This window comes from Callithrix jacchus, chromosome 6, assembly GCF_049354715.1.
Source record: "Callithrix jacchus isolate 240 chromosome 6, calJac240_pri, whole genome shotgun sequence".
Taxonomy (NCBI): domain Eukaryota; kingdom Metazoa; phylum Chordata; class Mammalia; order Primates; family Cebidae; genus Callithrix; species Callithrix jacchus.
The window spans coordinates 113,102,209-113,128,608 of NC_133507.1; the positions used below are offsets into that span (position 1 = coordinate 113,102,209).

The following is a 26,400-nucleotide window of genomic DNA, read 5'->3' on the forward strand; positions in this document are numbered from 1 at the left end:
ATACCACATTTCACAGTTATAGTTTATCTTGATTTTTTTTTGTCAGTAGTGAATCTATCCAAAAGTTTATTTAATGTAGATGCCTTGCAAACCAAACACTTTTGTTCAAAAAAAGAATTCCATAAATGGCAGGTCCTATGTTCAAAACTAAACATACAAAATTATCTTTTGTATTAGCGAGTTTTCTTAAACACTGAAAGAAGAGGATACAGTCACTGAAATGGGACAGCCAAATATTAAAATTTGTATGAAGTATTTGTATCATTACTTTACAAATTACCTTTAGGAGAGAATGCACCTTTGTAGGATCATGTTGGAAACACAGTAAACATGTTTTACCTCAATACAGTTAACCATTTGAATTGTTTCAGCTGAATAAATAGGTCAATAAATATTTTAAAACTCCCTATAAAATGTACAATTATAAGTTAAAATAAATTGTATAAAACCTTTATGTCAGCTGGGCGTGGTGTCTCATGCCTGTAATCCCAGCACTTTGGGAGGCCGAGGCAGGCAGATCATGAAGTCGACAGATCGAGACCATCCTGGCCAACATGGTGAAACTCTGTCTCTACTAAAAATACAAAAATTAGCTGGGAAGAATCTCAGACCTGTCATGCTTGGTAGAATTTCGCCTGTAGTCCCAGCTACTTAGGAGGCTGAGTCAGGAGAATCGCTTGAACCTGTGAACCTGAGAGGCGGAGGTTGCAGTGAGCTGAGACTGTGCCACTGCACTCCAGCCAGGCAACAGAGCAAGACTCCATTTCAAAAAAAAAAAAAAAAAGCCTTTATGTTCCTTTTTTATTATAGTAAAAATGTTCCCTCAAATGCAGTAAAAGACAGATAGATCCTTGTGCAAATGGTTAAGCTTAAATTATTTTTAGAATAATCAGGTCTAATCTTCATTTCTAATGTAATATTCATCATGTTAAAAATAAAGAATACTTTTTAAAAAAGTCATAGTTCATATGTTTTTGACAAAAAGTAATAATTGATACATGATTTTAGATTTGTAGATTTAACGATATCATTTATGATAGTCACATATGATAAATGTTTTACAACCAAATTTGTTCACTTCACTCTTGTTCAATGCACTCCTCTTTGGTATTATATTAACTTTTGTTAAAATAAGAAATTAGAAAATAACTATTAACCATCCGAAGTGCTTGCCAAGTAAACCCAATTATTAATTAAATACACATTACTGTGAATACGTTACATAGAGATTAGTTAGAACGATCACTAGTTACAATTGTTGGATTAGCCAAATGATCGCAAGTTATTCAATCACTTTTGCTTTATTCAAAAATAAATCAAGCTGATTCTGGCCTCTCAATGTCTTGGTAATACGAATTCTACAGAAATACAGGGGAAAGTCTATCTTCTGAAAAGGAGAGACAGCAAGTCAAATATATCTCATGATTACAACCCAAGGGATCTGTGAGTTGAATTTGTGCATGCCACTCTAAATTAGGTTTCTAGGTTTTAGTTTCTAAGTGTTTTTGGTATCCCATAATAAAGAATTTAAAGAAAATAAAAGCAAATAGTATTACAGAGCAAAGTAACATGTAAACAGAAAAACAAGCAATTCTCTTGAGAAAAATCTGATCAGTCTCTAATTTTAAAAACTGTATGCAATTAGGAGCAAATACTCATCACCACAATTTCAGAATGGCAGTTATTTAAAAGAATAAGCTCAGAATTAAATGTGTTATGTGCTTTTTTTCTAATGCAAATATTTGAATATGATTTTGTTTTCTCCAAGTTAGCATAAAGCACCTATAATTGAAAGGAAGAGTGATTAAAAAAAGAAAAAGACAAAGAAAAGAAAGAAAGTGGTTTCCCTGGGATGTTTCACTCATATGGTATAAAATAAGTTATAAATGTCATATTCATGAGATTAAAATAATTTCCTGAAAATATTTCTTATTCAGATCACAAGATAATGAACTAAAGATTTTAATATCAAATGCAGCAAGGAAGAGTGAGTTTGACTTCACTTTCATTTGCATGTGCTAATAACAATGAATGAAAACTAGAAACTAGTACGTGAAACAAAACTCACATCTTATTGTTAAAAAATAAAGATGTGATGTATATTATGATAAGATAGTCAAGTAGGAAAAAGTATATGGTAATGCTTTAACAGAAAGTGAAATGAAGACATTCTGTGTCCTGTGAACTGGTATGCTTTATTTTGTCTTTAAAGATGCTAGACAATTAACAAGACTGGTTGGGTGAACAGTGGAACAGTTCAATCTCAGCACAATATTTGCAAAATTAGGTAGTCTATGTATAAAACTAAACAGCTGGAAAATATATAGAATTTTTCATAGAAACTATTTTCTTACAAAAGCAACATTTTAAAAAATTAATTCATTTCTAATTAATAATATTCTAATGGTAAAACATCTACTAAAGGAACTGTCTCTTTTTTCCTGTCTTTTCTTTTACTTTAAGATTTAATATGTTCATCTAAGCTCTTATTTTCAAAACCTTTAGGGAAGCTTTCTTGGGAATACTATATTAATCAGCTAAAGAAACCTTTATTAGAAGTAGAGAAAGACTGTCCAGACATCAAAGGACTGTCAACATCATGTGACATTGAAACATACTCTATGCCTGAGTCTTGACTGCTGTTCAGTTTTAGTCTTTATGAAAAAAAATTGTGCTTCAATCTGCTGCTGTTCAGTTTTAGTCTTTATGAAAAAAAATTATGTTCCAATATGCTGCTCTAATTATGTTCTGTGGGTATTGCTTATTTGAACTAGTTAAGCCTTTCATTACATAAGGAAACTTGATAAATCTTTCAAGTATTTCCTGAACTAGATAAAGGGTGCATTAAATATCCACCTCCCTGAACCCAAGGCCTTCTTGTACTTATCTTTTATCAAATTCTGTATTTAAAAACTACGATCAGCTTGAAATAGCATATTTAATTATTTTACACAACTAAAGCAAGGTCTTGAGAAAATGCTTTTATTTGTTTTGTTTTTATTAATCTGGAAATTATACGTAGGTTGTGTTTTGTTTTGTTTTGTGTGTATAGAAGTCGAATTTTGTTTGAATTTCACCTGGAAAACTATTTGGAACATTTAGATTTTAGTTGCAATCTATAAGTAAAATCTTTATTTGGTAGTAAGTACATTAGATGAAATTTTAAAGTTTCTCTCTCTCTCTCATATACTTCCCTAAACAAAACTAAATAATGGGAACATATATTATACTTTATTAAAAATGACTATAGATTAATTTAGTCAAGGAAGCAAAGATAATATTTTACTTTCATTGGACTTAATTTTATCTTTTTCACTTTTATGACCTAAAGTTCATTCAGTTCCAAATTATAAATCTGATAATTAAAACCTTGTCTGCATGGTAGTTCATATATGTGTTGCTAGTACCTCGTAATTGAGAGCAGTGTCATATATTTAAAAGCCCAAATATTTAGATGATTTTCTCATGAATTCCCTCTGCCCTGCCAAATATGCTTACATGTTTGTCTTTGGAAGTTTTGACATTACCCCTATCCATCTCAAAGATTACTTACAAACAAACAAATAAATGAACAAGGTAGATTAAATAGAGACAGAGTATGATTTATAAGTATGCCAAATAATTTGCATGGTTTATACGTGTACTTAATATGGAGACAATTTTTCGTGTTTTCATCTTTCCTAAAATGCAAAATACAATTTTGTCTTAAATATCTGAAATGGAACACATATAAGTAAACATACATAATAATATCCACTGGTAAATCTTCAAATATGTAAAAAAGGCAACTCTTACCTCCATCGCCAGATCCTGATCCTGCATCTGTGGGGGGGGGGAGGGGAAATTATATTTACTAGTAAAACACATTCAAAAATATTTATGACTTCTTAAGTTCAAGTTTACTTTCTTAGTTTAATACTGCAATAATATTGTTTGAGAAAAACACTAATATTTAATCCAAAAATGTATCTTCACATCAATTTAATTTAATTTCTATTAATGTAACTTCTAAAATAAATTATCCATCATTTATTCCAAAGCTTTATGAAAACATTATTACCCAGTTGGGAAAATATCCTAATCTCAGCTATGAAAAATTCCTAATCTTGGCAGGCTGGATTTAATAAAATATTAAAAATGAAATGCTGGTAACAATCAGTAAGTTTCAGAAATTAAATAGTCTAATGCATGTGGCAAATGAAATCATAATTAAGGCTTATATTCTTGCAAATTGCAAATAAACAGAGAAAAGCAGTTTAAAGAGAAATGTATTTTATATAGGTGTTGATATGTTTTACAAATACCACAATCGTGAATGATTCTATCTGTGACAAATCATCCTTTGTTTTTGAAGTCAGTAGAAGAGAACTTAATTTTTGACTTTGTGCTTAAAGTCAGATATTCAACTAAATGATGCTTGCAGAAAAAAATCATACTTCCTCTTCTGGATTTTTCTTTCACCGCTTCTTCTCTCCCCTTCCACCCATTAATTACGGTTGATCAAAGCTGTCTATTTCTGGGAGCATAGTTCCCAGAAACACCCAAAATTTCAAGTTGGAGTCAAGACAATTGAGGTTCCATCTGATTCTACTTCTTAAGTGTAGACATAATCTTCCCTCTGCCTTTCCATTTTTGTTCATTCCAAATACATTTGGTTATGTATTTTAATGTTAATTACAGGGAAGTAAGATTAATATTGGTATTCTCTGTCTGGTGTGCCCTTATCCCACAATGAAATCTCAACCAGCGTTCCAGGCTTATACCAAGTGCCACTCTTAAGAATGTATGGTTTTAGTCCAATGAAAATAAAACATGACTTTTACTTGTTTGCTTCCATGATACTTTTTGAGAAGCACCACATAGAAAGAAGCATGGTGTATGAAAATCCACAGAAGGCTGACACATATGGAAGAAGGAAGACCTTCCCAGAAGCCCTTCTTCTTATATGTATTGGCTTTGGAACTACCATGAAGGAGCAGTAGTTTGAATTGTCAGTCTTGGAGAATCACATTAACTAAATTCATAGGGTCTAACACTGTTATATTAAAATGTCAAGTATATTCAATTAACTACTAATGACATATGTCTTTGGATCAGCATATCTTTTCCTTAAAGGCAAATTAATTGGTAAAACAATTTATGATAAAAATTATTCTGGCTGGGCGTGGTGGCTCACGCCTGTAATCCCAGCACTTTCGGAGGCCGAGGCGGGCGGATCACGAGGTCAAGAGATCGAGACCATCCTGGCCATGGTGAAACCCTGTCTCTACTAAAAATACAAAAATTAGCCGGGCGTGGTGGCACGTGTCTGTGGTCCCAGCTACTCGTGAGGCTGAGGCAGAAGAATCGCTTGAACCCAGGCAGAGGTTGCAGTGAGCCGAGATTGCGCCACTGCACTGCAGCCTGGAGACGGAGTAAGACTCCGTCTCAAAAAAAAAAAAAAAAATTATTCTTAGTAAATGTAGAATCAGACAAGGATTTTAATCATACCGTTTGACTGTTTAATGATAACAGATCAAGAAAGGCTGATGAATTCATATAGATAATAGAATATTCCTACCAACTGAACTGTCTGTCATAAGTCACAACATGATCTCTTTTGGACAGAACAGTGCTTGAGTGCTTAATGTTTGTCAAGCTTCCTTTTTGTATACTTTCACAGACAAAAATTTTAATTGATTGTATTTGCATTAATTTGAAAGCTTAATTCAGTATTACGCTCATTTGAGGCTAAATTACAAGTTGTAGTATTACAGTGGTAACACATTCTAAATATATTTTAATTAAATGTATATAGTTTATTTTAAATTTCCTTCTATAAACTTTTTTAAGTCAAGGAAAATGTGTTGTTCATCATTCTATACTTATATGAGCATAATGGGAAATGCATGAAGGCTTATGAGTTTCAAGCTCCAAACCTCACACATTGCATGATACAGAAATGTTATTCATCCTTCCTAAGCATATTCCTCCTCTATTCAATTGGGTATTTTGAGGCTTACTGCCTAATAGCATATTTTAAACACTTAAGCACTGTCTGGAACATAATAATTAAAATGTAGAGTAACCATCTTGCCTATTTATCTATAGGTATTCTAATAAATACATATCATTGGGGAAATCAGAAAAAAAATACCAATAGTATTTTAGCTTGCATTTCCCACATGCATTTCTAAAACTTCAAGGGGTATGGTCCTTAAGGCAATATTTGATTTGACACAAATGAAACAGCCAGGGAAAAAAAGAAGGAAGATTAAAAAAATGATCACTTAAGTCCATGGCATCATTATGAAATTGTTATGGGAAGCTTTAATGTTTTCTCTATTATAAGATAAGTCATCTTGGCAAACTGATGATAAGTAGCCTACTAAAGTCTTATTAGTCAGATAGAAACACCTAAGAAGTCATGCTGTTAGACCTAAATCTGAGCTCCTAGTTAATGTATTTCTTACAAGACAAAAAGTTAAATTGACAACAAGGCCATTGAGCAGATTTCTGAATAAGAATCTATTCTCTGGACAAAAAAAAAATTGTAAGTTCAATGAAATATAATAAATATAAAATTATGTCTTCTACTGCCTATTATTCCTGGAGCTTACAAGTTGCCACTTTTATTCAGTGTCAAACAGCATTAGAAATAAATGGGAAATCTACAAAGAAAAGAGTAAGAATCCCTTTTAGATCAAAAGTCAGAACCCCAATTTATTTACAGTCAGACCTGGTTAATCAAAATTACTTTGTTCTCTCTGTCATTCTTCAGATCAAAAACATTTTAAATTTACAAGTCCATGGAAGATGCATTCAGCAAGATTGGCTTACTAATTAAATCCTGTAGAAATCTAAGTATATGAATGAGCTAAAGATGGATTACTCGATTGTGATTAAATTTTCTACTTGGCTAAGTATTTATTTTCATAGTAGAATCAGCACAACAGGGACTAGAATGGAAAGGCTTGAATGAATCAGGAAAAATGTGATTCTATGTGCTGACAAGAACTTGGAGGTTGGCAAGTAAGAAAGAGAGATTTTGCTACCAAACAAACATCATCAGCCATAACCATAACTTCTGGTCTTTTTTATTATGATTGCCTGCTAATTCTCATGAGGCTGTTGTTAGAGAAAAACAGATAGCAGCCATGATCTTGAAAAAGCAAATTCTTTCCTCAATACTATATGATATTTGCCTTCATCCTTCCTGGTTCCTGGGATTCTATTTTTTTTCTATTCTATTTGCCCTAGAGTATTATGTCTCATTTCTCAGGTCTGGTTGATTGATTCCTCATAGTTTGCTCCTTATCAAACTTTCTATATCCCCCACTCTTACTATGAGAGCAGCATGCTGGTCCTCCTCCTTCCCTATTGGAGAAGGCTGCCAACTGGCTCTCACATGTTGCTGTACCTTTTATTCATAACTTGTCACTCATATACCAAGCAGCAATGACCCGTTTGCTTTAGCAAATAAGTACATGGAGTACCAGCCCAGCTTGCCTCATGACCACCCTTTCATGAAGAACATTCACATCTGAGCAAATAATCCTTTAGGAGAAAAGACTACTTACAAACCAAACCAAAACAAAGCATCACTGGCCATGAGAAATGATACTATTCTCTTTCTTCTGTTAATTCTCAGAAACTTGGGTAGTTACAAATATAACTTAGATATTATCAACTACTAACAATCAAAATGCTTGAGATAATCTTTTAAAGAATATGAGGCTTTTCTCTTTGCTCATTTTCCACCTTGCCCCAGCCACTTAGCACATAACTTTTAACATCATACACTTGATTAGAAATACCTAAGAGTGACTTTTGAATAAAAAAGACTTTTCATGACACTATCCTCTGCTTCTATTTTTAGTGAAAGTTTGTATTAGATGTCATTATTATTATTATTCCTGAATATGCTTATATAATCCAAATTCTCAGCAATTTTGGCTTTCCAGAAAGATACTTATTTGCCATTAAGAACAACTATCATGGCATCTTAAAGCTTCTATAATATATATGATTTCAATATCAAGCTTAACTTGAAAACTCAGCCCCATTTTAAAGCATTCTTTTTTCAAGCTGGGTTTTATCTCTGCTGTTTGTTTCTTGCCTCAAATGCTGTTAAGCTCTAACAGCCACTGCACACATAAGGAAAACTTGAAAAGCTATGGGGCATATCAAGTCACTCTTTCTTCTTACTTCCTTTATAGCATTGTTGGTACACTCTAACTAAAATCTTTGTAGAATCCCAGGTTAACTGCACCAGAAATGACAAATGTCATTAGAAATTATGTTGATTACCAACACATTCATCAATATAATCTACCAAATAATAGGAAGACCATTTTGTAGAGGGGCTAAGATTAGATGTCAACTTCAGAGCCCAAACCTGCAAAATTGCCTTCCAGCAGATAATGGAATCATTCAAAATAAACAATAAATCTTTATCCATACATAGTCAGGTTTCTCCATATTTGGCATGTTGGCAGTCAATGTAAGTTTCTAATTATATGTGACTTTTATTCAACTGCCTGTACTTCATTTAATGACATACGTACTGAAATCTACCAGTGTCCTTAAGGCAGGTATACTCTTTCTTCCAAAAGTGATTTGAAATGTAAACATGACAAAGAATAAGAAAAATAAATGATTAGAAAAAAGAATACAGGCTTGTCTAGTCAATATATAACCTGAATTATTTATTGGGAGATAACATAACGAGAAATGAAAGACATGGTTTTTGGATTTAGAATCCATGCATAAGGTTTCAAGGAGGATCACACACATACCTGTTGCACACGATCCTTCTGACACCACAAGTATTTCACTTTGCTGTTTGCACGCAGCCTGTCGCAGGTAACACTCATTCTGGTAGCTCTCCCCATTGGAGCCACACACAGGCACATAGTCATTGTTGCACTGGGAAACACACAGATGTAAGCCTACAGTTAGTACTGGAGACTGCACCCCTCTGACACAAAAATAGACACACTTTGGAATAGTCAGTGAAGTTTACTTGTAGTTGAGTAGTTGTTGAAATTGACCAGAAATAATCATTTACAGAAGAAACCACTTGTTTTCATTCTCAATGATCCTAATTGTGTCCTATTAGTCTTTATAAGGGCATCATTGAAAGATGCACAAAGCCAATTTCAAGTTAGTCAACCAGTCATTTGATTTAGATAGGGCAAAAATAAGCATCAAAATTGATCAGACAATTCCAACAAAGTGACTGGACAAGTAGCACAACAAAGATATAGCAACAAATATACTAATACCACTTAATATTATCTTTAGCATGTGGCCCATATGACTTGATTAAAAAAGTTAAAACACATTTTAATTTCAAGCTATTCCCAAACAGGTAATGTCTATCTGCGTTCGCAGCATAATTATATAGCCAAAATGCCAAAAAAAGTAGTTAACTCTTAGTGGTTGTTTTTTAATTAAATTTTTATTGAATTTTAGTCTTTGTAAATGTTCATATATTCAGATAACATATTGATTTACTTATTTATTTTTATACCTCTTTAGACTATTGTATATTGACATGGATATGGTCTAGAGAGAAACAAACTATGGAACACAGAGAAAAATTTCAACAACTACTGAACCGTAGATAAACTTCACTGATTATTCCAAAGTATGTCTATTAATAGATATTTCATAAAGCAAAAAGTTCATTTTTAAAAGAATGTCATTATTTTAAAAGTACACATTTTACAGTGAAAATTAAGGCAGTCTACAGGGCACAGTCATCATAATATAATCATACTCTAAGGCATTAATGATACTTCGCTTTGTCCTATGCTTGCTAATTACACCAGGGATGTGATTATCTCATGATTACTACTACTGATGTGCTTCATTGTTTAATTATAGAAATATAATGATCAAGATTATTATCTGTAAATGCTCACCTATGCCAGAAACTAAGTGAGGAAAATCATACTTACAGATGCATGTAAAAACTTTTCTCTATGTTTTACTTTTAATTAAAATATTTAAACTTTTGATGTGCTGTGAGTTCAGACTACACACAAAATAAACCAATAATATAGTGAGATGGGTAGGAAAGTTTAAATATATATGATAACAAACCTAAAACCCTATCATTAGTAAACTTTAACTTAAGAATTTATGCAAACGAAGACATCTCTCAATATGCTGATAATCTGATTAAAACCTGAAATTTAATATTTTGTTCCATTTTCTTACAATACCTAAACTTCCTTATTCCCAATCAATTATTTAATTCTTGCTCTTTACCTTCATAATAATAATAGCTTAATTATCATGACAAATTTAAATGTCAATGTTCTTTGAAAGTCTGATTTTATGAGTTTTACTTTTTATATCATATCAACAACTTAAATATAATGTTTTGGTAATTGTGATCTACTTTTCTCCGAACAGTAAATCCAAATTGTATGACAGTCATATTATGATGACCATAATTACTAATAGGATGTTTTAGCACATATTTTAAAAATATTCTTTATCTTAATTTCTGCAATATATACTCTAGACATTCTGCAAATCATCTACATAGTAATTATTTTCCAGAGTTACATTATTGTCTCCTAGACTCAGTCTATGTATGTGATTATATTTGAAACCCGGATTTGATTAGAGCTTTTCACCAATCTTTTGCTAACGTTTACCTCAGTCGGCAATTGACTTCTGATTAGGTGATACCTGTGTAAGGGATGCTTTCCAGGAGCTTTCCAAAAATTTTTTTTAATTTACATCTGAAAATGGACTTAGCATAGTCCTGAGTATCCCCACTACTATCCAAGAAAGAAGGCAACAGCAAAATGCTTGTGAAGATTTGAATTTTCCAATGATCAGTACTGAAGAGACAACAAATAAATGGGGCTTGTGCTCATGCCAGAACTGTGGCCAGCAAGGCAAGAGCAGAGGTAGGTGTTTGTTAATAAATGTGCTATGATCAGAACCTGGGACAGGAGAAGGTAGGTAGGATTATATTGATCAGTGAACACCACGATGGTGTCTGAGTACATGGAGGAGACACCAGAAAGAAGAAAACAGCTGGTGACATTATGATCAATAGACTTGATGATCCTTTCAGTAGTCAGAAGAGAGTCATAATGTGTTTATGGCTAGATGGACAAATCAACACCTCATTCTTGAGTCCTGGCATTCCTGCCCTGGGTTATCTTTCAATCTCCATCTCCAACCCTGGTTATAATACTTTGTGTGTAGATTATTTGGGTTCACATTTTCTTCTCTCCAATCCTTAAATTTTATTTATTTATTCTTCTCAGATTACTCAAATATAGAGTCAGTGGACTGGGAGTGGGGAGTGCGAAGTATTTATTATCTCTGTCAAGTGCGAGTACACAATGCTGATATGCATCTTAAAATAGGGAATAAACTGATAAAGTGCTCATATGCCACTTCTGAGGGATGCAGTAAGCCAAATTCGAACAGTTCTAAAAACAGAGCTGCCAAGTTCCATGCACAAGCCAAAAGGGAGATTTCTATAGAGCTGAAAAGAGCTTAACTGTAGATTACTGGCATGATGTTTTTGGCCCTTAGTACAAAGACTTGCACTCATTAATATGAAGAACACAAGGAGGAAGCACACTCTAAATCATGAAAGTTCATGAGTGGAAGTCTAGTTCTAGGTTCTCCTATTTCTTTCACTGCTTTGGTGTAGGACCTTTTGTATATTAGTTAACAATTAAATATTTAACAGGTTTATAGCCTAGTTTTCCCATTTGAAATGCTTACCTGGAACATTTGGGAAAATAACAAAGTCATGTTTTTAAAACAAGAAATACCTTGTAATATTCACTTATAAAAAGAAATGTGAATTAATTGCCGTGTATGATATGTATTTTAACTAGCAGAGTTATCATCTAACTCCAACATCAAACCATGGCATTTCTAGAGTTAGAAAAACAAGGAAAACAGGCTAAGCCTAGGCATGAAATAGGCTAACTACTGCATCAAAATAAGCCAAATTATTAGAAATAGTTTTTAGTAGTAATCACAATACTGCTCAGTTTCAGATGAAGGGAGAGACTCAGATGTTAAGTGACTTGCTAAAGGCCATATAGTTGGCTGGTAAGAGGAAAAACAAGACTCAAGCCCAGATGGTTATGTCCATAAATGTATGTGTTGTACAAATTTCCTCTCAGGGGAAAAAGTGATTCTCTTTTCTCTGTTTTAAAAATCTTATGTTTATTTTCCGAATAAGTGTTTTTCAATAGAAGAATTTTGTTCCAAAATTGGCTACCCATCACACTAGTGGATTCAATAACCTGACACACTAGAATGCATAAAATTCATTTTTGCTACAAATTAATAAAAATAATGTGAGAAAATTTTCATAGGATTTATTGCTTGTTTGGTTAATACAGGTTTTTTGAGCTGAGATTTCAGCATCTAGAAGTTTATGTATGACTTATGCTTTATATACTGCCAGCACCTTCCACAGAGTCTGGCATGTAGAAGGTGCTCAACAGATGTTAAGTCAATTCTGTTATATTCCCAGTTGTCAAAGGCTTAAGAAGAATGGCTTGGGATATGGCATATTTTTCTTCCAAAAAAGAAAAAAGATTTAAGAAGTCTGCATATGTTCCAATCCTTTGGCCACTCCATAAGTAATTTTTACTTCTCTGTGATTTGATTTATATTTCCTAAAATGTAAAAAAAAAATATGATTTCAAGAGTTGACAGGCCTGTGGTGGAAATGACTGTGTGGCTTCCCAGACTAGGACATCAAGGAATATAACTTCTACCAGGCTCTTTCTCTGTCTCTGCTTGCTTTGACACTCAGCCACTATGCTATGAGGAGGACAAAACTTGCCCAGGTAAAGAGATCAACATGGAGAAGAACAAAGATCTCCAGCTGACAGTCAGACGTATGAGTGAGAACCCTCAGACTAGGACAGCACCAAGCCCTTGAATTCCCTCCCCCTACCATCAGCTTATGGCAGAGAGAGCAGAGGTGAGCTGTTTCGATTAAGCCATCCCAAAATGGCAGATTCATGAACAAAATAAATGTTCATTCTCTTAAGCCACTAAGTTCTGGGCAGTCTATTATGTAGCCTTAGTAATTAGAACATTTGTAGATCTAAGAATGACTTTTTAAATGAAAATATTTAATATTTGAATTAGGTAATACCTGAAAAACATAAAGCTTCCTCATATTTTTAAATTATAAAGTGGTCACTGATTATTACATAACCAGGGCTATCTATAAATATCTACATGTACCTCCCTTTCTCTTTTCCTCCTCCCCTTCCTTCCTCCCTCCCTTCCTCCCTCCCTTCCTTCCTCCCTGCTTCTACCTATTTATCTATCTATCTTTCCATCCATCCATTCATATGTTTCCAAATTTTCATCCTCATAATGGGCTTAATACCTGGGTGATGAAATAATGCATACAACAAACCCCTGTGACACATGTTTACATATGTAACACACCTTCACATGTACCCCCAAATCTAAAATGAAAGTTTTAAAAGAGGCAGGAGAAAATAATTATCTCACCAAGTTGTGAGAAATAAATGAGGTAATATGTTTGAAGGACAGATATCAGTTTATTTTAAAATTGTCTAAGAGAGGTGAAGGCTAATAATGTTCACCTTAGTGTTCTAATAATAATGCAAATTGAAAACATTATAGATACGAAAATGTATGCCCATTTCTCTTTGAAGTTTATCTCTCAGCCAGAAAGACTGCAGATTGCAGGCTGGGCGTAGCGGCTCATGCCTGTAATGTTAGCACGTTTGGAGGCCAAGGCCAGTGGACCTCCTGAGCTCAGGATTTTGAGACCAGCCTGAGTAATAGGGTGAAACCCTGTTTCTACTAAAATACAAAAAAATTAGCCTGGCATGCTGGAGTGTGCCTGTATTTCAAGCTACTTGGGAGGAGGCTGAAGCACCAGAATCGCTGGAACCCAGGAGGTGGAGGTTGCAGTGAGCCTAGATTGTGCGACTACACTTCAGCCTGAGTGATAGAGCAAGTCCAAACATTCAAAAAATAAAAAAAAAATTACAAAGAAATGTGTGTTTGTACCTGAAAAGGCAGCAGAGAAAAAAAAAAAAAAAACAGAAGTTTCAAATAATATATAGGAAAATATATTTTCAAGACCTCTCCCTTTTTTGTCAGATACTAGGACTTAAATAACAAACACACAAAAAACTCAAATTCATGTATTAGGAAAAGAGGGAATCAAGAGACTCAATATCCTATTTATTATTCTTCATGGAACTTATACTTTTCACCTTCAACTTAATTCAGCCACTCTATATTCTTGGTTTGTGCAAAGTCTACATTTTCCACTAGGGAGATGTTTATTTTTTCTTGCCAGATTGACAACTGCTGCAAAGCACAAACTAAGAGCAGTAGTAATACACTAATACATTTAAAATGCCACAAGGATTATGAAAAGCAAATTTCCATTTTAGTTTCTTACTCAAACTTACATTCGTTTCCAGCCCCCCATCAATTCCACTTAACAATTATTTAAATGAATGGTAAACATAACTGATTGAACAATGTATGAACAACATAAATATTTTTGTTGATAAAATTTTACCAAAGCCTTCTGTGGCACCTATAAAATGAAAACAATTCCTTTAATAAGAAAATTATATATCTCCATTTTGTAGCATTCATCCTTTTAGAATTCTGTCAACCCCCCTTTTTTTTCTTCTGGTGAAATCTTAGAACCATGGCCTTACATTTCAGGAATGTTTTTCCTGGTTCATTTGATACTTTTTATGAGTTCATTTCTTATGTCTACCCATGGTTGTGAAAAAAAGACAAATTTATGGAAATCACAAAGGGAAAGAAGAAAAAACTCACAAAATTCTCTGGGCCTTTAATTAATGATTTATCCAACTATGTTTTTTCTTCCTTAGTTAATATTTGGGTAAAGTATGAATGGTGGAGTTCTCATGCTGTATCTCTCTCCCGTAGTTCATTTAAAGAACATAATTGCACTGTTTTATGTGGCTGGAGACCTTAGAAGTTGGTGTTATATGCATATTAAATATGCATAAATATGTTTCTAACACTATGGTATGGTCTAAGAAACTCTGTGATCACAGCAGTACTTACCCACCAGGAGGTGGTGCACTTCACAAATATCAGTTGTCTTACTATGTTTCTTAGAAAGAAGACAATAATGTCTAAGAAGATTTTAGCGTTTCTAAAAGCCACTTAAACTTTATTTAAATGTGAATTATCTTCTCTCTCTTAGTGGGAGGTTGAATTCAATCTAAAATATATAAATTTCATCAATAATTCTAAATATTACGTATTAAACCAGATATCTAGGTCTAAATTTGAGTTTAATGCTTTTATTCATTCTGTACCCTTTTTTATTCCTACAGTCTTAGAAAAGTTTTCCGTATCTTACGTACAGTTTTGTTTATGTGCATATTTCCTAGTTGAGTCTTATTGTCAGATTTGAAAAGCGTTTAAAAAATAATTTGAAACGCTCAAGGGCAAATATAGGCTATTAGTACAACATCGATGTTATTTGAAATTCGACATGATTACATTTTGAGAGGAAAAGATTTATTTTCACATGGTAGAAAGCATTTGTTAGTTAATGACTATACTAATGACATTAAGAGTTCTAGTTTTAATAGATACTAGTAACCTAGTTTTGATGATTCAGTAGTGCAATTTCTTTCTCTCTTTGTAGTTAAAAGAAATTAACACAAGAAAAAGTACAGCTTTCTCATGTTCATTAAATGACTTGTGGCTCTAAATACTCTTTTGGATTCCTGGGGGATTCAGTTCTGATTGAATGTGGTTCCCATGAAAAAGTTGACATATATTAATTAATAAGTTTCATGATTTCCAAATTAGGGCAAAGTTTTGAAGTTATACTAATAAGGAGTTAATTTAAAAACCTAGTCAGTTCACCAGGATAATGAAAGCCAAGACCATTAAAACATATGGTAATAAAATAAAAAGATGATAGCCCTAATCAAAAAGAACAAAAGCATAAGTCTACTTCTTAGCCCCATTTTGACTATTATCCCCAGTCAATTCACTTTTAAAGTGCAGGCTAGAAGGGTCAGAGAAACATAACCTTCCTTTGACATCCCAAAAGCACAACCTGAAGCGTTCCACCTCCAGTGGCATTTATAACTTTGGCATATACATTTCTCCAAAAAGCGTATGTCTTCTTGACATCAGTTGGCTCTCTTGCCAGTACTTTTGCTTGGTGCCAGCTTCCCTCTTAGCTTGCACAGCTATAAATTTCCAAGTGATAGGCTATAAAGGGAGATCCCTGCTTTGCAGTCTCATTAATGAATTAGAAGTTGCAAATATAAGACTTCTTACCTTGAACTGACAGACGCAAGTCACAGTGTCTCCAATTCTTAAACATTCCCCATCAAATTTACAGGTGTTGGTGTCACAGAGAAAGAGATCATTTTCTCTGTCATCATAACCTCAAAATCAAAGAGAATACTCCAGTCATTAAAAAATGTTACAGGTTTTTGATTAAAAAAGGACAATCTTGAAGCATTAAAATAACTTGTCCTAAATTTTAAATCCAGCAACTATAGCTGTACTGCAAGGTCACTGTCTACTGATAACCTAAAAATCTAGTTAAGTGATCAATACTCGTTTCCATTTCCCACAATTCTTTTCTAGTCAATTCTCCTTTAATATCCTTTTCTGATACCACTGTTTTTTAAAGCTTGGGTTAATACTGAGAGTGGTGAATAAAAGCTTAACATTTGCTTCCTGTTTTTTGTTTGTTTGTTTTTTGCTCATTAGGTGAACAATATATGACCACAACTCCGCATTTTGGAAAAGAGCTAGTGATGATCTCTGAATGCCCATTTATCATTGACCCATCTTTAATTGTTCTTTTGCTTCAAGTACTGAAACAACCCCTTATTTGAAATTTATCCAGACAAAGAGGAAACAAAGCCACAATAATAAAGATAAACAGGCACAGTGTTTTCTGTGATGGTCTGTTTGGCTCAAATGAAGATTGATCACCTCTAAGTTAACAGGGGTGGGAGCCGGGTGCCAAGTTCTTGACAACTTATCCGCAAAACCAGTTTATTCTTTTTAGTTTATGCAGTCCCCTTTAACATATCTGGCTAATATTGAATTTCTTGATTGCAAATCTCAGCTTCACATTTAAGTTAGTTATTTCCTAAAACAATGCAAGAGGTAAGGATGAAGCAAACCAGTCTGTGTTGGACTACAAAGCCATCAACATTTCCAAACATTGATTTTGCAGGCTCATGATTGTTACTATAATAAAGCATCTAAAAAGTGATTATGCACTAGCAAACTGAAACTTATTCGTTCAAAAACAATACACATGTATTCGTGAATCGAGAAGTTAGAGAAACATGTTGAATTTTATAAAAATGCCACATTTAGAAACTGCCAAAAACAGAACAATCCATTGACCCAAATCTAACAGAGTTGCAAATATCAACTTATCTCTGTAAAGGATAAATTGAAAGAATGCATAATAACTTTCCTTTTGGCATTTACATCAGTAATAACTAGGAACTATACATGCTTTCACCGATGAGTTACAGTTGGTCATTCCCTCCTCTCAAAAGTTACATACACTTCAGCTCACATACATCCTTGAAAGCCACTTTATTCAGAACCAGATTTAACTACAGCAGAATTATATTCACGGAAGATGAAAAATTACATACACACTTGCTAAAACTAGAACAGACCACACCTAAGGGACAATACCTAGGCATGTTAACGGAGTTTGAAATGCCAAGGAAATCACACCACAGTTCCGCTCGGTATACTACAAGCTGTCAAACCGAAATGCTATGCCAGCTAGGAGTGTAGCAACTCCCATCCTCGGGCCCTATGTAATTAGGAAGCAGCAGAACGAAGCCTGCCAAGCTCTCGCCGTCAGAATCTGAAGGAATCCGAGCAAGCAAGAAAAGCTCCTGATCCACTCCACGGAAGCTTGTCCAGAAATGGAGGAGTCAGCGCCCATTGAGGTCAGTACCGCCCTCGGCTCGCCTACAGGGAGCCTGACCAGGCTCGGTTATGCCCATTCTGGCCTGGGAGACCCGCAAAGTGTTCTTGTTCTCAACTCCTCTCTACTACCTTGAAGCTTAGGGAAGCAAGAGTGGGGCATATCTGGACTGCAAAAACCAATGTCTTTTGCAGCCTAGGAGAGAAGAGGGATGAGGGTGGGGGGTGGGGGGTGGGGGGAGAGAGAGAGAGAGAGAGAGAGAGAGAGAGAGAGAGAGAGAGAGAGAAATAGATTCTCTTGAAACCCAGCTCCTTTAGAATCTGTGTGACCTGGTCTTGAATGGGAGACGAGTGCGCCCTCATGGCACCTTTACCAGGAATCAGCGATTCCCCTGAAGTCACCATTAGATTTATTGCTTTCTCGCTCATTCTTTCTTATAAAGTTATTTCTTCCTCATCCTAGCCAGACGTTTTTCTTTAATTATGATAAAGCTTCTGTTTTAGAGTTTCCCGTCAGGATTGGTGCTCTTTTTAGTGGACCAAAAAAAAAAAAAAAAAAAATCATCTAGTTTAGTGTTTCTCAAAATTCTCGCAGTTCCAATGTAAGCGCAAGCCTGCAAAGGTTTCCTGCTACACCTGCACTTTCTACCCAACCCGGAACCACCCGCCACCCCCCACCCCCGTGCCTGAAACAGTTCCCTGCGTTTCTCTGGACAGTGGCCTTAGGGGTCTAGGACGGTAGGAGGTGAAGGACTGAGGAGACGCGCTAGGGCAGGCTGTCTGTGCTCGATAAGCGTGTTCTGCGGGGTTAAGGGGTCGGGGACGGGGGTTCTGGACTTACCAGAGCAGTTCCAGCCGGTGGGCGTTTGGCAGTCACTTAAGGAGGTAGGGAAAGCAGCGAGCTTCACCGGGCGGGCTACGATGAGTAGCATGACAGGCAGCAGCAGCAGCCAGCAAAAGCCCTCGCAAAGTGTCCAGCTGCTGCACTGCCGCGGGGACTCCCACAGCACCATGACTAGTTCGCACAACTCTGCAGCAGCAAACGGCTTCCAAGGAACACAGGATCGCGGGGGCCGGGCAGCGGGCTACTGAGCATCCCGCGGACGGCGGCAGCAGAGGCGGCGGCCGTGGCAGAGGCACCCGGCGGCGAAGCAGCAGCCAAACCCGCGCATGATCTCGAGAGTTTCAGCAACATCCAGGGACCCGGCTCAGCCCCGGGAGCGAGAGGGTCGTCCGCTGAGAAGCTGTGCCGGAGACGCGGGAAGCTGCTGCCATAAGGAGGGAGCTCTGGGAAGCCCGGGAACAGGAGCAGACTGGAGTCCAGGGGCAGGGCAGCGGAGCCCGAGGAGGCAGGGTGGAGGGAAAGTCAAGGCGCCCCGCAGCCCAGCAGCAGCCTCTCGCGCTCTGCCGCCCGCATCCCTCTGGCGTTTGGGAAGCAGCAGGTCCTCAGCCCGCCCGGGGTCACGTGGGAAGAGGCAATCGGGCTCTGATTGGTGGAGCGGGCTGCAGGTCCCGGGAGGGAGGGGTCGGCGAGGAGGTGCGAGGAGGCTAGGAGGAGGCGGCCGCAGAAGCCACAGATGGGCTCGCTCGCTAGGCGCTGGCCCGAGTGCGGCTAGGCGGGGATGGCTCAAGTGAGAAGCTCGGGTTTCAGGGTGGGCTACCCGCACGGTCAGATACCACTCGCCTCACTCTCCGCTCCAGGACGCCCCCTACCGAGCGCAGGGTCCGGACTAGCGCCCCTCTTCCTCGCGCGACCCGGGGCTGCGAGCACTAGCCGCGCGGCTGGGTGGCGTCTCCCCGAGCTGGAGATGGTGGGGGAGCAGGTGTCGGAGTAGCGGCCGCAGCAGGGCAGAGAGGGGCGAGCCAGCCCGGGAGCGGGCGTCCTGCCGGCGCCCGGAGCTCCAGCGTGCGGGAGCGCGCCGCCTAGGCGATAGGGGGATGCAGGCTGGGAGTGTCGCGGCGCGGCGGAGAGGCCAGGGATGTTTCTCTAGGGATTTGCAGGGAGGAGAGGGTGAGAGGCGACGGTGTTAGAACCGCTCTGGCCGGCCTGGAAGCAGCAACAGCATCTCCCATAGGAGCCTGCTACTCCGAGGCTGCTCGCTCAGCCATCCGCAGGGGCTCTCCCCTTCTTTCTCTCGTCTTCCCTCTCTCCTCCCAGCCCCTCACCCCCAGCTCCGACCCTGCCCTAGCCGCCGAAGGTTTGAATCCCTCTCCTCATCACCCTCTCCTCTCCAGTCTGTAGCCTATTAGTGTGACCACCTGGGAGGTGCCGTCAGATGTGTTTGGAAGGTCAGATTTGGTCGGGACCAGTGGTCTGAGAGGAAGAGAAAGGCTCCCCTGCAGACGCCGTGGGTGGGTTGCGGGGCGCATCCGCCGGCAGGCGGCGTCCGGGAAGGGGAGAGTGGGCTCCGTTTGGTGGCGCAGGCAGTGGCCCTGTGTGCCTTACGCGGGTCTGTGCCGGATGGCCGGTGACCTGGGGCGACGCGAGAAGGTCTAACTCGGCAGGAATCGCTGGCGCTGCGCGTTTCTTTCATTCGCTCTAGCGGGCACAGGGCAAACGGCATAGCGGGACCCGCCTTCCGCCTGCTGCATTCTTCATGCAGTTAGACACTCTCTTTAGCCTGATGGCATTTTAGTCGCCAGTAACGGGACCGAAAGCTTTCCGGGACAAGGGTGGAGAGAAGCATCTTTCTTCCGTGACTAGGGTCACTATTACAGTCTGTGTTTTGGATGCCCCACGGGGAAGAGTTTTCCTTTTTGTGTATGATTATTCAGTGACTTCTGATATTTTTTTTCTCTTCGATCCTCTTCTCTATTTCTCTCTTGTATTTCTCCTCCTCCTTCTCCCTCCCTCTTTCAAAAGCCTCCAGATTCTCCCTTTTTCTATTTAAATTTTCCTTTTGTGCCCCTCTTTCTATGTCCCCTGAATTTAGGAGAGCATTTGATAACATTTAACAGGCAATTAGTGTCCATTCCCAATCACTTAAAAGAGGCATTAATATACTTTGAAAACGGGGACTGTCTATCTTTTGCAGACACCACCAGAAAAACAAATTGTACCCGAGTAATCCTTTTAAGTACTTTAACCTCCAACCTCCTCCCACTTCCTTGCTTTTTAACTTCTCCTTTGAGATATGTGATCGTGCAGCACCTCAGTGCCTCAAAGAAATCTCTTTTTTTTTCCCTGTGTGAAACCCATCCCTTTATCTTACATCTCCGCCTCCGTCCGAGACTATCCCTCTCCCCTCCCTCCTCCAAAGATTTCTGAATCTCAGTGTCTCTCACTCCTGGCAATTAAGCAGCAGATCCCAGCATTCTAGTCGGTGGCATCTCGCTCCTCACCGACGAAGACTCCATTAAAACAGATCAATTTGGCCAGACGTTGGAGGCATCAGAAAAATCGGCTTCTAGACAGAGCAGCTAAATTCTTTAAGAAAACGGAATACCCATTAGATAGAGCTGCCAACTGATACTGCAAAACAAGGAATTAGAGATTTCTTTCGCTACAGACTTTCGGGAGAGAAGGCAACATAAATGTAGATCAAGATTTAACAACTCTAAGCACAGAGTGAGAATATGTCATTTTCCATAGCAAGGCTGGTGTGGTAACCAATCAGGCTTATGAAAATAAGTCACGCTTAAAACTAAAGCCAAAGTCCTTAAAAGTGTTTACGCAGTAATTATGATAATGAAACAGAACCTGCTAGAATTTCAGAGCTTGGCTATGTAAGTAGAATTTTAGAGAACCTCTTAGCAGAGGAAAACTGTTATTGAATTTTCTGCTAAGTAAATTATTGGCATACTTTCTAATAATATATACTCTTTCTAAGACGTTTTGCCAAAAGTAACTTAAAGCTCCAATGGAGTTAATTACTGGTTGTGACTGGTTAACAAATGCAGTTGCTTCCACAGAGGTTCTTTAAATTATTAAACAATTTGAAGCAAAGCCTTTTCAATGGGATTGCTGCAATTTTGTTTCACTTCCTATGTACTTAGTGTTATAGTGCCACCAAGAAACAAATTCTGAAACTGGCAAGCACCACCAAGTGGCAGAAGAACATCACTCACTGAACAGAGAATTGTATTATTGAATAGATAAATAAAAATATATATAATATTTAGAGTCGCTACTAGGTACCAAAGTAGACTAGACTACATTAGCAATTGGATTAGTGCTTTAACTTTTCCTTAACAGGGTGAAATCAGTTTACTTATTAGAATTAAATAGAAGACTAGGTCTATGAATTGTACTTTGCATTGTATATTATATGATTACAAGTAATATGACATAATCATACCATGCATTTGCAAAATTATTATTTTAACATACTATGTTATATTTACTTTCAATCTTCTTGATCTGGAACACTTTATTTGTGGCATACACACTCTAGAATGATGGAGAGGGGTAGAGTTCAGTTGTTAGATTTTTTAATATAAATAGCACAAGAGATATTGTCTCCAGAAAACTTAAAAACATTTTTTTCACATGGAAAGAACATCCTTATAAAGTGCAAGATTATTCACAGCTTAAGTGTAGGGGGAGGGGCTTGGGAGTTATTCTGCAACCAGAATAGTTTAAGATAAATAAATGAACCTGGGAAAATAAGATACCCTGCCAGTCAGAACTCTATCTCCTTCATGATTTCATACTTTCCGATTGCTTCAATAAAGGTAAAATGTATCTTTTTCTTCTTAGGTGTCAGGCATTGTGCCATGCAGGATAGAACATACTCTTTTTATTTAATCTTTACAACATGCTATGAAACAATATCTCATTTTATAGAAAGGAATATGGCTTTGAAAGCATCAGGCAACTTGCCGCATGAAACAAATCTATCCAGTGACACTGTTGGGACTCTGTGAAATTCTGTCTGACTTGAGAGCGAAAGACCTAAGTCACTACTTTTGCTGTATTGCTGCCTATTACCTTCTGAGAGGGGAAACTAGCTGGGAACATATCAGTTCTGTCCATGATACTTCTTTGCCTGCCCTTTCTATGGAGCAGTAGTAAGACTCAAACTTTAATTTTCTAACTTCAGCAGTGAGATCCAGTGATTGAACCTGATTGATCATATGAATTCCTTGAGAAACTTTAAAACAATAGACAAATTCCAAGTTCCACTATCAGGGATTCAGAAAATCTAGAGTTGGAACCTGGGATCCATATTTTAATATTCAGCCTTGTTGGGGAATAAAGATACCACCTATACCTATATGATGAATGAAAGAATACCTAGACTTTTGCTCAGTTTTCACAGAGAGGTTTCTAAGACAGGTTCAAGCCTTATACTCAGTGGAAAGATTAGCTGTTGTACATGTCTATCTCTCTGTTTTTATGCATATGTCCGCCAAGTATGTATTAAGGTTCTAATATGTCTGATACACTAACTTTGTGACTGTAGACAATTTCCTGATTTGTAAAATATGAGTAATAACAACACCTACCTCCTGAGCTTGTTCTGAAAATTCAAATAAAAAGTATGGTTTAATGGTAATGGCTTTGAGGGGAACCCCTGTATAAATAAGTAAATGAAGGTATGAATAAATAAATAAAGGTGTGTGTAGTTGTGTTTACACATATAATTAAAAATAATTGAAGATATACAGATTAAAGTTAAATGTATGTGTTATTGAAGTATATGATAATTTGATTATTGATAATTAAGTACAGTATAATTTCTAACTCCACACCTTAACACCTCATGCCTTAATTTCTAGCCTACTTTAGAGAGATAGATATAGATCGATAGAATGTCCTAAATCATTATTTCCTTAGTTTTAATGTATAATATTCATACAAAAAGTATATATCAGTATGTAGTAAATGTATTAGAATATGATTTATAGATCAAATGATACCAACAATGTTTCAGAGAAGTCATCTTTATTTTTGGATACATTTTTAAACTAGGAATAATTAAATTTGCTATTTTTTCACCCTTTTCTACAATAGTAAATAACATATAAGCAATGAGCTGTGATTAAAAGAAATAATTTTATAATGTAAAAGTTTCCCTATGCCTTAAGTTTATTTCACCTTAGGGCAGTGGGCCTCAGTCATGATGTTACATCATAGTCACCTGGAGAATTAAAGAATACTGATACAAGTTCCTATCGAAAGACTTGGAATCCCTAGGAGTAACACAGAAGCACAGAAGCATTGGTATATTTTTTGGTATTGGTTATACATATATATATATATATGTTTTTCTGGAGAAATACATAGATAGCGATGGTTGAGAACCAATGTCCTGGGAAAGTAAGTGGCTATTTTTTCATTACTCAAATAGCCAAGTTTCAGAAGGTAAAATACTTACTTTTTTTCTCAGTTAAAACTTGTAAAACACAAATCTCACCAAAGAATATTAAAATGTCTAGCCAAAGCAATCTGAACCAGTTAATGTTTGCCACTAGCTTGCCAGTAGTTTAGAAAACAGAAAGAACTGTAATTGGAAGAGACATAGATTTAATAAGCAGTAGTCATCTCTGTACAATGTGATGTCTTTTTATTTATAAATTCAAGTCATTTTCCATTGTCATTATTATAATCATAGCCTTCTTAGGGCTTAGCCTAATACTTTTCTTCAAATTAATTTTGAAATTTATTTTCTGGAGTCAGAAACAGGAGCTAGGATCAGTTTGAAATGAAACTACCTTTCAGGTCTCTCTGGCTACCTATGGCTTCTATTGGACAAAATTAGAAATATACTATTCTCTGGCTTTGTAAAAAGACTCAGTAAAGGTAGTTCTTTCCAATTCGTGTTATTAGCACAATCCCAGTATTGCATATTCTGAGCACTTTACTCATTTATTTCATACCACAAGCCTCATTCATTTCTCCCTCTATTATTTGTGACATTGATATTTTTTTTCCTCCAAGCTACTTGTAAGTGGTAGAACAGACCCCCGGAGCATTAATGTTTCCAGCCACTTTGCTGTTGCTCTTCTTCTACTCACATGTAATTCTTCTAAAATAAATAAATAAATGAAAATGGAGGGAGGAACTTTGTATAAACATTGCTCACTTGCAGCTTCACAACGTGCATTTACACATTAAAGGCTCTAAGGAGTCCTGCAGTGAAATCAAACCAGAACACATCAAGGAAAACTAAACACCTGTTTAACTTTATTGAACTCAGATTTTCTAATATTATTTGATCATGAATCCCTTTTAGCAAGAAACCGCTACAATAAACTATGGCAAAAGATTTCCATGTATTAATTCATTAGTAGCAATAGTTTAAGGAATAAATGAGCCTTTTGAAAAGTTGTGTTGTCATTTTAGGTGCCAGGGCTGGTCATCCCCTTTGACTTACCTTTTCAGCAGTGAAGTCAGCTTACAATCAGGTCTTCTTTACATTGGTAGTGTAAGTGTTCCACAACTCTGTCTTCTGATGCAATGTATCCTGACATCATAAGCATTTTCAGAAAATGATTAAAGTGTTAGCCTTTCCTGTACCCCACCACATTATAGCCTTTAAAAATCTTCCTCTAGTTTATCTTATATAAATTCTCCTGGATACTGTCCTTTCCTTAGCAGTGTTTGTAACACGGAATCAGATACAGATTGTGTCTGATAACACTACTTTACAAAAATCTGAGTCACATTGTTGAACAAGTTAAAAATATTTAAATAGAAAGTTCACAATATTTAAAATACAATTTGACTTCTTTACATGTCCATACTTATTTATTTGTAGCATAAATCTGACCTAGCCACTTGCTAATGATTATTAGAGTTTCCAATAAAATGACATGACAAGATCACCTGATATGGGCCTGGCAGCTGTGAGCATCTGAGTTGTAGTCTTTGCCTTGACACTTACAAGCTGGGTGTCCATGAGCAAGTCACTTAGTTTCTCTGAGCCTCTATGTATTGTCTTAGCCAGAGTTCATTTTATTACTTAGTTAACAAAGAAATGTGGTGTAAAAAGAGAAAGACTATGTTGTGGAACGCTAATGGAGTAAATACATAGATTATAGGAAGGACTAAAATCTATATAGAAAATCATCAGGAGTTAAGGCACACATTTAATCTTTTTGGGGTGGCATCTCTATATTTTACTTTAGCTGTTTACATCCTTCTTTTTCTGCATGGACTAGTTTTCTCTGTAATCCTATCATTCCCATCTTGGATATAAGTGTTTATAGATTGCATTTATCTACAATAGATGTCTACAATATATTACATATATATTATTGTAAAATTATATATTTTAGTACATCTAAAAATGGGAGGTATCTGTATAGTGAGATTTCTAATGAACTATAGAACTAGTTTATTCATAATTATATAAATTATCTGACTTTCATAGGGAAAATTTGCTTTTTTGTTTTGTTTTTTGAGACAAGGCCTGAGGTTTGCTCTGTTTTCCAGGCTGGAACACAGTGGCACTATCACAGCTTATTGCAACCTCAAACTCCTGGGCTCCACCA

At 36.7% G+C, this 26,400-nt stretch overlaps 1 protein-coding gene across 1 annotated transcript in view; it reads right to left on the minus strand.

The window, feature by feature from the left end:
• Positions 1–19,384, minus strand: part of TMEFF2 (transmembrane protein with EGF like and two follistatin like domains 2) — a 248,993-nt gene extending 229,609 nt beyond the window's left edge. Inside the window, exons 1-4 of the mRNA XM_002749577.6 lie at positions 18,803–19,384; positions 16,327–16,436; positions 8,778–8,907; positions 3,796–3,822 (exon numbers count right to left, since the gene is read on the minus strand). Coding sequence (XP_002749623.1) covers positions 3,796–3,822; positions 8,778–8,907; positions 16,327–16,436; positions 18,803–18,974 — 439 coding nt within the window. The 5' untranslated portion in view covers positions 18,975–19,384. The remainder of the gene's footprint in view (positions 1–3,795; positions 3,823–8,777; positions 8,908–16,326; positions 16,437–18,802) is intronic.
• Between the last annotated feature and the right edge of the window lie 7,016 nt (positions 19,385–26,400).